This window comes from Cajanus cajan, chromosome 10 (assembly GCF_000230855.2).
Source record: "Cajanus cajan strain Asha chromosome 10, NIPB_CcT2T_4, whole genome shotgun sequence".
In the NCBI taxonomy this organism is placed as follows: domain Eukaryota; kingdom Viridiplantae; phylum Streptophyta; class Magnoliopsida; order Fabales; family Fabaceae; genus Cajanus; species Cajanus cajan.
In genome coordinates this window covers 39820154-39835541 of record NC_138526.1, presented here as the reverse complement: position 1 = coordinate 39835541, position 15388 = coordinate 39820154, and the positions used below count along the sequence as shown (strand labels likewise).

General features: G+C 28.8%; 1 protein-coding gene across 1 annotated transcript; it reads right to left on the bottom strand.

Moving 5' to 3' along the window:
* Positions 1 to 12407: 12407 nt before the first annotated feature.
* LOC109817183 (indole-3-acetic acid-amido synthetase GH3.5) lies at positions 12408 to 15071 on the bottom strand. Its single transcript, XM_020382396.3, has 3 exons — positions 14635 to 15071; positions 13299 to 14212; positions 12408 to 13204 (listed from the first exon to the last, which is right to left on the bottom strand). The coding sequence occupies exons 1-3, from the start codon at positions 14943 to 14945 to the stop codon at positions 12618 to 12620; spliced, it is 1812 nt and encodes a 603-aa protein (XP_020237985.1). The 5' UTR covers positions 14946 to 15071; the 3' UTR covers positions 12408 to 12617.
* Positions 15072 to 15388: the final 317 nt, after the last annotated feature.

Below are 15388 nucleotides of genomic sequence, written 5' to 3'. Positions count from 1 at the left end.
TTTAAAAAATATATTATAAAATAACTAATTTATTTAATATATAATAATATTTTAATAAATGTAAGAAAGAATATGTTACTAAATAATTAAAATGTAATAATTAATGACAAGAGTCATTGATAACTCTTTGTCCACTTTCCTTTTTCTTCTAATCACTGGTCAGTCTTTTGAACGACCCGATCAATCCTCTATTAGCTAACAATTCTTCGCAATTTTACTTTTACTTCCTGTCATTTATAATTCTTTTAACTCAACAACTCAATAGATTTATATCATCATTTATATATATATATAAAAAATTATGTCATCGGTATTTAGGAAAATATTTGTTTTTAATTAAGATGGGCGGGTAGAAGGACACACTATTCCTAACTAAAGAAAAGAAATTAATAGAGTAAGGTTGAAGAGAAATTTCAATGCTGCTTTATAAGTGCTCAAAAGAACAAGTTCCTTGCTGTTAGAAATTTGAAGTTTAAGATTTTCCATATATCAACAACCCATGATAGTTTCATGGTTCAGTTTTTTTACCCTCTTTAATTTGTTGTGTTCTTTCTTCATTAATATGTGAGTTTTAGTTTTGGTTTCATGATCGCATGTTCTCAGGACTGTGTAGAGAAATTGTGAGGTCTAAGACAATTTTTAAAGATAAAATACAATACAAAGTATTGATTTTTATATTAAATTTTTAGTTTCTTCGGTTACAAAATCATTTATTAATTTTTTTATAGTAATCATTTAATTTTTAAATATCAGAAGCGTGATTTTTATTTAATATTTTATATTACTAAAATTCTATATAGGATAAGAATAAAATAAATAAATAATTAAATCATAAGCATAAATAAATAATTATTACAAATTAGAAAATAAAAGGAAATTTGAAAACTACAAAGTGATTATAATTTACTTTGAAACTTTATAAATAAATTTATTGTCTAAACTACTGGAAAAAATTAAAATAAAAACTGAAAAGTTGTTATAATTTATAAGACTGGCGATTGAAAATTACTCCAAAGTCCAAACATGCAATTTGTTTTTTTCACACATGTAATATATTTTTTTAAAACAATCCATTTTGAGACACAATTAGTGGTCACCTCTTCTAACAGAAATTCAAACCTTGTTTTCTCATCTTGCAAGAGATTAATCCTTTTTACACTAAACCCAACTTTGGTTGGTAAAAGTATTGGAACATATTTACTATTTATAGAATAAATCTTACACAATGTTTGGTAAGGTGAGACATAAAAGAAAGAAAAGCTATGTTTATAAACTCTTGTTGTTCGTTTCAATTTTTTATAAGAAATAAAGAGGAAAATGAAGGGGGAAAAACTTAATTTTATCTTATGTTAATTTTGGTCTAGTATTGAAAGAATTTGAAAAGGAAAAAAGAGAATTTAAAATATTTTAAGTAAATAAATTTAAAAATAAATAAATTAAGTAGATATAATAAAATATTTTCATCATTTTATTCATTATGTTTTTTATTTATCCTTTTGTTGATGTTTATTTTGTAAGAGAAAAACTACTTATACAAATGATAAATGATGAAATAAAATTAAGTTAACCACTAACCCTAATGATTGGGTGGGAAAGGGATTGAGATAATTAAAAATATAAAAACTTAGATTTAGTTTTAATTGCGATCATCTTTGTAATCTTTCCTATATTTGTTTATAAAAAAAATTAAGTATTTAAAACTATCACAACCATTAAATAAAAGAGATTAGATAAGCGAATATTAATACAAAGTTAAATAGTTGATAGAAAATAATAATAACAATAATAAGCATTAAAACTAATAAATAATGAGCAATAGCATCAAACAGCTCCAATTTTTTTGATATATATATAATATTGTAATTTGTGTCAAAAGTGCCGGATGCACATCAACACTGTTTTCAAAAATTATTTTTTATTATTTATTTATTTAATAAACACATTTGTTTTTTTGACAGATTTAACAACGACCCAATTTGTAGTTATATGTTTTAGGCCTAAAAAATATATATTCATAATTTATTTCTTTATGTGTTTAGGCCTAAAACCTAAACACATAAAGAAACTTTGTCATTTTTTTAATTCTTTTCCTTTTTATATATATATTTATTTATTTATTTTATTTATTTATTATTTTTTTTTTGTTTATAGTCTTAGTATTTTGAAAATTAATTTTTATTTTTTTGTCACATAATTGTTTTTCATTTTTTTATACCTAAGATGTCACATAATACTTTTATGTTAATTGTAAATTAAAGTCTGTATATTGGCATTTTTTTGGGTCTTTTCTTTATACAAATATGTGCAGCTGCTTCTAGACGTTTTGGTTGCTGGAAAATATGCTCGCATGTGCCTTGATGATATGTTTGGATGGGGAATTTATATAGGGTAATTCATTTATTTGAAGAATTTTAAATTCTTTGAGGTGAAATGCTTTGTTTGGATGAGGAATTTACAAAGAATTTGAAATCCAAGCATTTGTGAAATTCCTTCAAGTAGTAGAATTTCAAATTCTCCCAAAAATGGGAGAATTTGAAATTCCTCATATTTGTTTTCTTATTTCACCTATATATTTTATCTTATCTCTTCATTCTTTTAATTATTGGATATTCAAAAATATTTTTAAAATTATTAAATATTATCTAATATTAATTTTTAAAATTTTTAAATATTTAAAAATGGATTAATATTTATTTTTATAAAATTTAATTTTAAAATCTCAACATATAAATATGTTTTTAAAATCAATTTTATTATGGTGAAATCAAATTATCATATTCAACCTAACAATTTAAAATTTAAAAAATTTGAATTGACTCATCCAAACAAAATATTTTAAGAATGATAGAAATTGAAATCAAAGTAATTCAAATACCAAGAATTTAAAATTCCTTGAATTTGTAAAATTTCTCATCCAAACACACTATGAATGTATTTTTGGTGTTATATTCATTTGCGGCAATTGATTGGGAACCTATTCCATAAAAATTCTAAAACTTAAAAAAAAGCCTCTTAAACCTAAGTCTCAATTTTTTTTAAAAAATAAATTATACTCTTTTGGGCCCTTGAATCTTAGACCCTGAGCGTTCCCTATTGATGCTAGAATTAATTATATCGGACAATTTTGCAACATCTAACTAAGAGTATAACATTTTAAATTTTCTAAAATCATTAAAATAATATTTTATTAATTAAAGAAAATTTTAATTAAATAATAACTATTTACAAAATGGTTTTGTATAAAAATTATTAGAGAACTACATCTAAATATTTTTATTGAAAAGTTAAGTGAGGGTTAAGTTTTTATAAAACAGGTTACTTCATTTTTTATTTTCGTGTTTCTCACTTTTACCTTTTATACATACACTTTAAAGAATTGATAAGAGAACCTAAGTTTGTGGGAGGTTATCTTGGAGATCCATGCCCTTCATCAAGAGTGAGCAATCTCGTTCTAGATGTGGGATGTATGTTAGGTAGTAGGATTAGTTCTCAATCCCTTCTTTGTTGCTTATATTGTATGAAGGAGGTTTTTCTAATTAGTTGTATTATGTGTTTTTTGTCTTCTCTATGCTTCCTCATTGTTTTCTTTGATGTTGTGTATTTGTTTGTCTTTAGTTTTGTAATTGAGCTTGTAATTGTGAATTTTATATTATCCTTGAGTTCTCGTGAGAACCGTAAGGGATTTTAATGGTTATTGTGTGAATAGTTAGTATGAGTATCTAATTTGGAATTTGAAATTTGTGCCTTCTTAATGCTTAATATGCCTTTTTGAACATTTTTACCAATTGAATCAAAATTAAGATGATTAAAACATGTAATTCAAAAATTCGCTTGTTATGTAGTTGCATTATTGTTGAACACGATGCTAAGCGTCATGGCCACGCTAAATGTCATTATTTGGTGATGGAGCTATAAGAGACTCCCCTATGATGCTCATGCTAAGTGTGACCCCACAAGAGAGAAGGGTGCTTTTGAAAGCCTAGCGTTGAGTGCAGAAAGTGGTGTTGAGCACTATTTTTGTAGTTTGTATATTTCCTCCTTTTTGTGTTCAATGACTTCTACCAGTTCGTGTAATCCATATACTGTTCATTGTTAATGTCTAGTGGTGTATGTAAGTATGTTAAAAATATATTGAGAACACTTGATAAAGTGAATGATGTGTTGTCTTGGTATTTTGATGAAACTATTGTGATAATTGAATTGACATACAATTGTGGATGTGTATTTTTATAATGTGATAATACATCGAATCTTGTTTGCAGGGCCGGATATTCAATAAGGCAATTAAGGCTAATAATGCCTAGAGCCTCCAAACTTATAAGGCCTCCAAATTCTTTTAATAGTAATATTTTTTATATAAATTAATATTTAAAAAATTAATAATATTTGAGATAAGGTCTAATATTTTATAAGACATATATCTTACATTTTTTATATCTCTTATTTTTTTTATTATTAAAATTATTTAAAAGACCACAACCCATTTATTAGTTTTTATAAATGAAAATTCACTCAACACTCAATAGTCACTACTACTTACTTTTGTCTTTTACAGATGATAGATTTTTAACCTCTTTATTTCCCTTCTAGTCTATCTCTTTCTCATTCTCTCTCCATTCTCATTCAGTCATTCTCAATTCCTTTTTCTCGTCTAATTTAAGAGCTTGATTGGGAGTAATACGACACTACAAAAAATATGCAATTTAGTGACCACCAAAATCAGTCGCTAAATTGCTAAAATTGGTCGCTATTTACCTTAGTGACCGAATTAGCGACGAAATTTAATAAGTGTTAAATTATTTTGGCATTGTTTGGATAATTTTTAATAAGTATTTATAAGGAAAAAAATATGATAAGATAGGCTCTTTTTATAGGTTAAAATTAGTTTATATATAAATTAATTTATAAAATTTTTTCATTTAACATTTTTAAAAGTTAATCTTAATTTATGCATGAGTTAGTTTTAACTTATATAACACACATAACTCATTACATACTTTATATTTTCATTTTCTATAAGCATTTGTTGAGTTTTTTTTTCTTCTCAAATAGAACCTTCATATTAATTTAAAGATAATTTAAAATATATGTAAACTTTATTAATTAAGATTAACTTGTTATAAAATAATAATCGATAATAATATAATCATCATATAGATATTCAATATGTTTTGGACATGTTTATCTTTGATTTGACGTAATTTATGTTTCGATCATCATAAAAAAAATACATATATATGAAGTGATACTTTTAATAGTTTGAAATTACTCTTCTTTCTATGTGTTATCTAATAAGATATAGTGACTATTTACTATTTGTTTACATAATACTATATATAAGATATTATATTTCCTATTAATATTGATATTGGTAAATAGTAATAAATCGAAAATTTTGATAAGTGAAATCTCATTTGCCAAATTTTACAATCTCGTTACAAATATCAAGATTATTAAATTTTATAATATCTATACTATTATGTAAATAGACAACAAATAATCATTATATTTTATTGAGTTGCATATAAAAGAGAGAGTAATCCTGGACAATTAAGGGTGTTACTTTTATATATGTGCATTATTCATCCACAAAGTTCAAAGTTCAAAATAGAGCAAGTATATTGGTGAAAAAAAAATAAGAGTTACATTAAATCCAATATATTTTTTTTTTCTGAGACTCAACATCCCTCAAAATCCACATGACACTAATATATATATATAAAAGCAAAGGGTTAATTAAGACATACCATTCACATATATTAATACACTTCTTAAAATATCAAATAATAACCAACAAGAATTGCGGGATAGAAATAATCATGTAGCATTATTTTATTATTCGAGTATGATACTTTATGCAAAGGAAACAAAGATAACATAGTAATAGGAGGTTATCAACCTAGTTAAGAAGTTCACTTTTTTCTTTAGTTTCATCATTTTTGTACTATTATTTTTTCTAATTTAAGTGTTGAAGTCTATACGAACGATCCATCACCATAATAATAAGGTGGTTTGGGTGAAGAGACATAAGGATTAAAATGATATAAGATTGTATGAATTTGAATATCTCAATTAACATATATTAATTACTAGTATTTATCTATAAAAAAAAATATAAAATTAAAGACGGTCTACTATCATTAGGTCCATTACTTTGATTGAGAGTTAAGAATTAAGAGAATAAACAAAGAATAGTTTCATCTCATGGACGAACTAAGAGAATCTAATACTGTTGTAAAAGAAGAGTGAAGGACACAATAAAAAATAAAAATATAAAAGAAAATGAATATAAATTAAATCTTAATAGCTTAAGGCTTTGTTGAAGTACTAGTAATTAAAGAAACATCAAAATATAAAGTAAAAATAAAATGTTAAAAAAACTAATAAAATGATTGTTAAAAAATATATAATTTATAATAAGTAAAATTGAATTATAGGTTAAAAATATTAAAGAAGTGTTTGAGGTAGGTTTGAATTAAAAGAATATTTGTAGGTTTTAATGTGTGAAACAATTATTGACTAATTATAAGAGCGAAAGTGGATAACAGTACCACGTGGACTTGAGTGTGGTGTATAGGTCCCACCCCCCTTCCCTTTTGTCTCTCACAGATACAATAACCACGAGAAGAAAGAGACATTGTTAGTCAATATTCAACGCTGTTTCAAGTACCCCAAGTCAACGCTTTCCATCTTCCACGTGGCAGCAATCCAGATAGGGTCCCCCTCAAATCATCATTTTCCTTCCTTTATTTCCGGATTCTGCCCTAACAAGGAACATAGATAGTGATTATAACTTCGTCGACTCACGGACATGCCCATTAATTTCTTACATGACTTGTCCTCTCTCCCCTCCTCTACTCAAAACTAATTTCTTCCATACATGGACTTATATTAAACTTTTCACATTCAGCAAATCACACTAAGATGCTTAATCAACTAACCAACTAGCTAGTTTGTGATGTTTGATCGACTTTCAAGAAAATTGACATATAATATGATGCATTTTATAGTGACATAAAAATTATATTAAAAATTATTTTTAATTATACAATAAATATACTATATATTGATATATTATTAAAATTTATAAATATAAATTATAGTGACATAAAATATGTTGTTAAATCTCATTCAAAATCAACATTAAAATTATATGTAATTATATGTCAAATGAATATATGCTTATATATATATTATACTTATAGTAACATTTTATATATATCTTGTATGTATTATTTCTTATATTGGTCTAAAGATTTTTAACATGTCATTGACACATAGAGTCATGATCCAAATTCATACTAATTTATTCTCATAAAAATTGCTTCAATGAGAAAAGATTATTTATTTTTATCAAACTAAAATAATAATACTGTTTACAGAATGTTTATTTTAGTACAAATATTTTTTATAAAGACTAAAAAATTAATAACTATATGAAAAAGAATAATAATTTTATAAAATTAACTTTATTTTTTTTTCCGAATGATGTAGTATGATATTTTTTAATAAAATATTTTATAAAAATATGAATTAAGTATAATTAATAATATATTAAAAATTTAAAATAATATTATTTTTTGACTTATTTCTTCTTCTCGTATGATAATTCTAAATTGAGAGCTTTTTATTCACTTTTTTAAGTGAAATTATTCAGCATAAATTAATTTAATATAATATATAACTAATTTATAATATCAATAGTCCAGCTATTTGCAGTGAGGGACCCAACCCATCACAAGGTTACTCTTAACAAAAATTTCAATTAAATATTTTATAATTTGTATATGATAATGAAATAATCCTTAATTGTGAACAATGATATTTAAATAATATTTTGATTATTGATTAACATATGATCTACTACTTTGTCATACTTAATGTAGCATCATGATAGTTTTGCTCTAGATCAATATATGATCTACTACAATAATATATTATGATTCATTGATTCTTATATTTAAGTGTTAACTTTGCTCGACGTTTGCTATTTGGATTGATCCAAAATTTGGATAAATTTAGACCATCATACACGTCAAACGTCGATATTAGTCTGAAACAATAATCCATTTTTAATTTATGATATAAGTATATATGTCAATTGAATTTCATTTCTAATCCGATAATTCGTAATATTATTTTTTGGTAGTGGTACGAGTTCAATGCCTAATTATAGGATGATGTGTTAGTGGTGTTATGGTGTGTGGAACCACAAAGAAATTAGCCATCTCAACTTACATATATATAGGAAACCAAAACTACCACTATTGGACGGACGCATAAACTTTTAAATTTATTATTACAATATTAGACAATAATCAATCACATCAAGCAAATGTTTATTAATTTGTTTCTCATAATTATTTCTGACCATGAAAAAAATCCTATATATCCTACTACGAAGAAATTAAAGAAATTATGGTGTTGGTAATATATATACAATACTCTATCATTAATAAAATTTGAATTTTTAGTAAACAATTTAATTTTTTTGAAGAAAAAAAAAACAATTTAATTTTTATTGCGCGCTGCCTGCTTTCATTTACGATAAACAACAAATTGCATCCATATAACGTCACATTGAAAGCTGGTACTTGGAAATCACTTTGGAGACATGCCATCTGCTGGCTGAGTGCAATTATTACCAAATTTTCCAAAGCATCAATTCGACAAATCTTATTATGTGCCCAATACATGCACATTCATCATTAAATTTAGGAAAATCCATGACAACTTTCCCTTTTGTATAATTAAAGGGTAGAAGATTTTCTTTTGAAATATATGGTCCCTGTAATAAAAATATTTCAATTTCCCCATTGTCTCTTAGTGATATTAGTCAAATAAATAAAAATAAAATTATGACAAGATTCGAATATGAGAAACGATTACATTTATAATGTTTGTGTTTTGAGTATTTTTTTTAATATAATTATGTTATAGAATAAATTGCCTACCAATTTTAACTATGATTAATATTTTTGAAAAATTTTATTGATTATGTTTAGTAAAGTCTTCTCTTTTAATTATTATTTTATTCATAAAATTCAAACTTAAAATTTTATTTAAGAGAATTAAATTCAATTTCATTCAAACCAACTTGTTGGTCGAGTAAAATTAATTACATCTTATGGATATGAGATAAAATAAAATAAAAACTTAATTAATATAAAACTATTTTTAAATAGTTAAAAATAGTTATGGATTATATTCAATATCTCCTAATAATATATATAACCTTTAGTAAGGTACCAATTTTTATTTTTTTTAGCACTATCTTTTTTATTGTTATAATTCTTATTCTAAACAAATATTCACTTGTACATGAAATTGAGTCTATATCAATTATATCTTACTAAAAGCTTCAAAAATATTTTAATTTGACCATTTCAGTGTCACAATATATTGATAAATTTGAATAAATGTTAAAGAATGTTTAAAACTTAAATAGCAAAAGTAAACTTTGTAACTGGGAGGGAAAGATCCAAAAAGTAAACAAATTTTTAACTAAAAAATAATTATATCAATTAAATCCAAGGTTTTAAATAATATTTTCAAAAAGTTGAGGAGAAATCTGTACTATAATTTATATTTTTTTGTTTTAGAATAAAGAGGATACAGTTATTAGAGAGGTGAACTTTTACCCTTTAGAATTGTGATACAATGAACATACATGGCAGTAGGGAAATTGAAAACGATATGAGGAAGACAAAACATGAATATGAATGTATGCGTACGAACCTTATCTTCTTTGTCACTTCTCATAATCTGAGTAATACCAAACATTTTCGCACGAATGTTATCATATATTTATATAAGATAAAAAAAATACAATTTTATATAATTCTAATATAATTATTTCTACTTTTTCCTTTATATTTTATGTATTTCACTTTGCCTTTATTATCTCATGATAAACGCAAGGCACATCAATATATTGATCTATGTGTAAAATATTTGAGTTTTTTTTTTCAAATATAATTAAAATTCAAAATTTTAAATATGTATTTACATATAAAAAAAGGTGTTAAAAAATATTTTTACCACTGATATTTTATATAATTTTATTAAAATCAACTTGGGTTGACCTTTTGTTGCTTAATTATAACTCAAGATATATCAAATTTTTTGAAAGAAATTATCCTTGTATTCCATGGAAAATACTGTTTTTAATGAAAAAAAATGATTTTATTAAAATATTAACTCAATTACACTTTTAGTTTTTTTTTACTATTTTTATTTTGTAAATTTAGTTCCTTATTTATTTCTTTACCATCTTGATCGCACTTAAAGAAATGCTCGTATATAATTTATACAAGTATATCATGTGATGAAAAAAAAAAGTGAATGAGTTAATTTTTCCAATAAAGTGTTTTGTATATCGACACATGAAACTTATATTATCTATGAATTGTGAAACACTTGTTGGTTTTATTTTATAATATAAATAAAAATGTTACGTACGTGTGTAGATGAGGTGCGACGCGTTTTTGAACAGGATATATGCCTTATCCGTCTACGCAGAAGAGAAGCTGTGACTGGAAAACATTGTCTGTTTCTTCCGAAAATGTGTGGAGAAGTACATGATTATGTCCGGGAGACCATGGAAAAACAGTGCAGAAACTGCTCTTGTTTGTTTTCACAGAATGTAGCAAACACAAAACCACCTCTCACTCTTACCTACTACATTCCAATAACTTCCTCTCTCTTCTTTTGACCACAACTGCGATTTCTGGGCCTCTTTTATGCTCACAACACAGATGGGCTCGTCCTTGCCGGGTACTCAGTGGGACACTCACATCATATATGGCACCAGCCAGCCAGGCATTATCATCACCATAAAAAATATATCTAACTAACATCTTTCTTTTGTATATATATAAATAAATAAAGGACATTCCAATCTCACTCCGTGTTCATGTTTTAGATTAAATTCTAATTCTTATTTAACAAGTACAATTAATAAATTATTTATATATTCTTTATCAAGTTTACTTTTGTGACTCTTAAACTATAATAAGGACATGTTTAGATTCATATAGTTGACATCTACATTCAAGTAAGAATTATATCAATTAATGGAAAAAATTATTTTTTATTGTTTCTATTGAATATGAAAAGAGAGTGATAATCTATGTTATAGATTTGGTTCAAAAAAGTGCACACACACTCAAACATAGCTATAATGATGAGTGTTGTAAATAATTTGTACAAGATTTGAAGTTAAAACCGAGTAGTTGCTGCACTGAAAAAATCTAATTCAATATAAGCTAATTAAAATTTACCAAATCTGAATTGTAAATATATTATAAATATTTTTAACATATAAATATATTAAATATCAAGTATTACTGTAAAATATGATAATATAAGAGAATGAAAATATTAAAATTTGATAATAAATTAATTATTTCATATAGAGTTTACATGCACTGAGTTGCTATAATAATTTTTGCAATTGTGATTTTTTGTTTTAAAAGTAGGCTGACCACATCATATAATTAATCGTGTTAGTTTATAACAAAGTTTTAACCTAATGTTAAATTACTCTTTTCCCAATCAAACTGAACCCCTGAAATTTTATTAACCTGTTTTGGAATGATTATTAATTTGGTTGACACCGCTGCTGCTAATAGTTAGCAACTTAAGAATTTCGTAACATGGTGTAGACAAAAAGAAAATCGTAACAAGGACACAATTGGTGTTGTTTGCTTTTGGAATTACTAGGGAAAACACTACTTGAACCTTGTATAGAAGTCCCCCCTGTTTATTTAATACCCACACATGGTTTTAGTTCCTTTATTTAGTGACAGAATCTGACACAACAACTATTTATTATAGAGACGTCGCGAGAAAAAATTGGACTCATTCCAAACTATCACGATTCACTAGGACCTTATCAACATTTTTAACGTCAGATTTCTCGCTTTTTCTCTCCCCCACCGAATCCCTACGTAGAGCATGTTTATCCTAGTACAATTTATTTATTTTTACTACATAAGAGTTGTTTATTTTCAAGAAGTTCCTACCGAAATTATTTAGCAACCATATAACGTAATTTACTGAATATATTTCCTGATAATCCAGCAAACCAAGTGAAACAGGGTAATTAACTTTGCATATTAATTATTTTCAACAATTAATTCATTATTTCAATTCACTGTGATTGATTGGTTAGCTGGAGTTGATAGTGGTATAAAGTTGGCATGCTTTTTCCTGAAAACTATGGAAAAAGAAAGTTCACAAGTGAAGCCTTTCTCATTTCCGTTTATAGGAAATTAGCCCCATGCCACTTCAGTGGGGCAACTTGGCATCCATGATTGCTGCCCAAAATTGTAAAATTCCGAGCCAACGTTATGATGATGATAGCACTGCCACAAAGGTAATTGAAACGAGAAAAAAAAAAAAAAGAAGAAAAAAGAGTGCTATATATTCAAGGGGATAAAATTTTACAGTGGAGGGTTGTTATAAATGAGTATATATGCAATATTACGCGACTTAAAACATAGACTTGACCTAAGTAATTAATTAACTTTTCCCTAACATGTCCCCATGCATGAAAAGTTAATTACGAACCAAATACATATAATATAATATAATGTGCATGTTTATTGGATTGTTCAACTCTGATGGATCCACTGTTTGTGTCCCGGAACCCACTTAGGACACTTTGGACTGAAATAGTTGGACGTTACCCTGGAGTTCAGCAATTCCACAATGGGAGCAAACTTGACACACCTTGGTGCCTTGTACTGGTTAATCGAAGCACCTAAGCTAATGGCATAGTCCATGAGTTTGTCAAAGGTTCCATGTTCCACAATCTTGATCTCAAGGGGTCCTATTGATTTGTCGGACACGCGTCCTTGGCGATAGACGCTGTTGAGTGACTCCTCGAGGGTTAGGCAACAATCCTCGTACACGCAGGGTGGAATAGGAGTTGACCCTTTCAAGTTTAGCTCCCAGTATAACACGTAGTGCCCCGGGATCGTTGTGGTGTCTGCGTAGCTTGTGTATTCCGCCACGTGTGCATCGAAGGGCACCAAGTGTGTCACAGCGTTCTTCATTGCGTTCTGAAGCTCCACCTCGTCCGTCTTGTCGGAGTCTATGCTCAGGACAACGTTCTTCCTGCAAACGAAGCTGAACTGAGGGGCCTTGTTCTTGAACCCTGACACCCTCAGTATGTCTCCCACTCTGTACCTGTAGAGTCCTGAAATGATGAAAGACCAAATTGTGTCACTAAATAATAATATATATATAAATGTAAATAATTTGTAGTGAAGGTATTAATTAGTTTGACTGACCAGCATGAGTTGTAACAACGAGCTCATACTCGTGGCCGAGTTTGACATCAACAAGGTCGAGCAATTGTTGTTGTTGGGAGTGATTGAGCGAAGTGGGAGCGAGGTGGTCGGAGCGGTTGACGGGTAAGAACTCGTAGTAGCACATGGTGGGGATGAGCGTGTAAGAGACATGTGCGGGTTTGCAAAGGGGGTTGAGGTTGACACCAAAGTAACACTCACTAGAAGCGTACATGGTGCACACAAGTGGGAGGCCATTGCTATAGTAATCCAAAGTGGGAATGTACTGTGCCATAGTCCCCGTCACAATAACGTCCACATACTTGGTATTGGGCCAGAGGCGGGTAATGATCCCCTGCCAGCACCCCTTGCTGCACTCCCTGTGGACCAACTCCGCCAGCGCCGGATCAGCCTTCAGGATCCTCATGACAGCCTCTCGCACGGGAGGGTCCGTGATCAGAGGGTCAAGGGTGCCCGTTCGGATGTCGTGGCAGAGTAGGGTCCAGTGTTTCTCCAGGAAGCGGATGGCGCGGATGAATCCCGAGGCGAAGATGGCTCCCACGCGGAACACGTGTTGGTTTTGGATGAGGCCGCAGAGGAGCTGGGAGTACATGCTTTGGTAGGAGTCGGGGCAGAGAACGGTGTCGTTTGGGCTTGTGTAGTTTGTGTATGGGTCGAAGGGTCTGTCCCTAAAGTAAGGGCTCTTGTAGTAGCTTGTGAGGACGGGGCGTGCCACGATCCCTGCGGGGGTTTTGGACTCGGATTTTGTGAACAATAGGTACATTCCTTTGCCCTTTTCTAGGTCTCCCACGAACTGGCTCATTATTGGCATCAATAGGCTATACAGAAAACATCGCCTCCCTAGCTCCTCTTCGATTGTTGGCATCAGCTTTCTCTCACCACCTGATGTACCAGAGCTACAAACACATAATCACATACTAAACATTATAAAATGTAGTTGGGGAAAACACTTTTCTAAAATGACAAACTAGTAGATATTTTACACATTATTAAAAAAATATACATCATAAATTATGTTTATATATATATATTAAAATATTTACGAAGATTACCTAAGTTACTTAAATTAATTAGTAAAAAAAGAACACACTTTTAGAGCAAGGAAAAATTACATGGTCAATCTCTCGTTCACACATAATGAATTCTTATGAATTTTTGTTGTGAATGGAAAAGGTGGGTTTTGTATTACGCGGATATGGATCGATCATCGATGACGGTGATAGGTAGATGGTGGTCTAAGATCATGTGATAATTTGTATAGTAGGGAAGATAGAAAATTAAGCAACAAAGTGTTATGGCGTTGATGAAAGGGAAGTACCTGGTGAGAAATTCAGTGATGGGTTTGGAGGTTAGGATTGGGGAGGTGTCACCATTGGCGATGCGGTTAATGTCAGGTTGGACATCCTCGTAGGTGATGACCGGAAGAAGCTTCTTGAACGTGTCACGGTCCGTTTGGCCATTGAGACGGTGTCGTCGCAGGTATTCAACGTTTGCATTGCGGGACAGAATTTCACCAAGCACGTTCTGCTGGACTTGGTCTGCGTTCGCAGTCACGTCCTCTATGAAGTCCAGAATCTTCTTGTTCTTCTCTGCCAGTTCGTAGCCGTCGTCTCTGGGAGCCTCGGGCATGATGATGCTATGTGCTTTGTGTTGTCAAACAACGCGAAACACAGAGAGAAAAGAAAAATACCAAGTGTTTGAGATTGTTTAGGAAGGAGGAGGAGGTGTTATTGGTGTTGGTAGTGAGGTGAAAGGAATGAGAAAGTGGTATATATAATAGAGGCACATGTCTGGTTCTGTGGGCTTAAGGGGTAGGGACCCTGGAGTCAATACACACAAGAGTAGAGGGTGGAATCGGATATATATCCATTATTCTATCACTTTCCTTTTACTCTATTATTTTATCAATGCTTTAATACTTTAGGATTTTTTATAATTTAGTTTTTAAGATTAGAATTTTGTTTATAACATATTCATATTTTTATATTTGGTTAATCATATTAGATAACTATTTCATGTTGTCTTACACTTAATTATTCTCTACATTAATTATTTTAAAATTCTTGTGATTA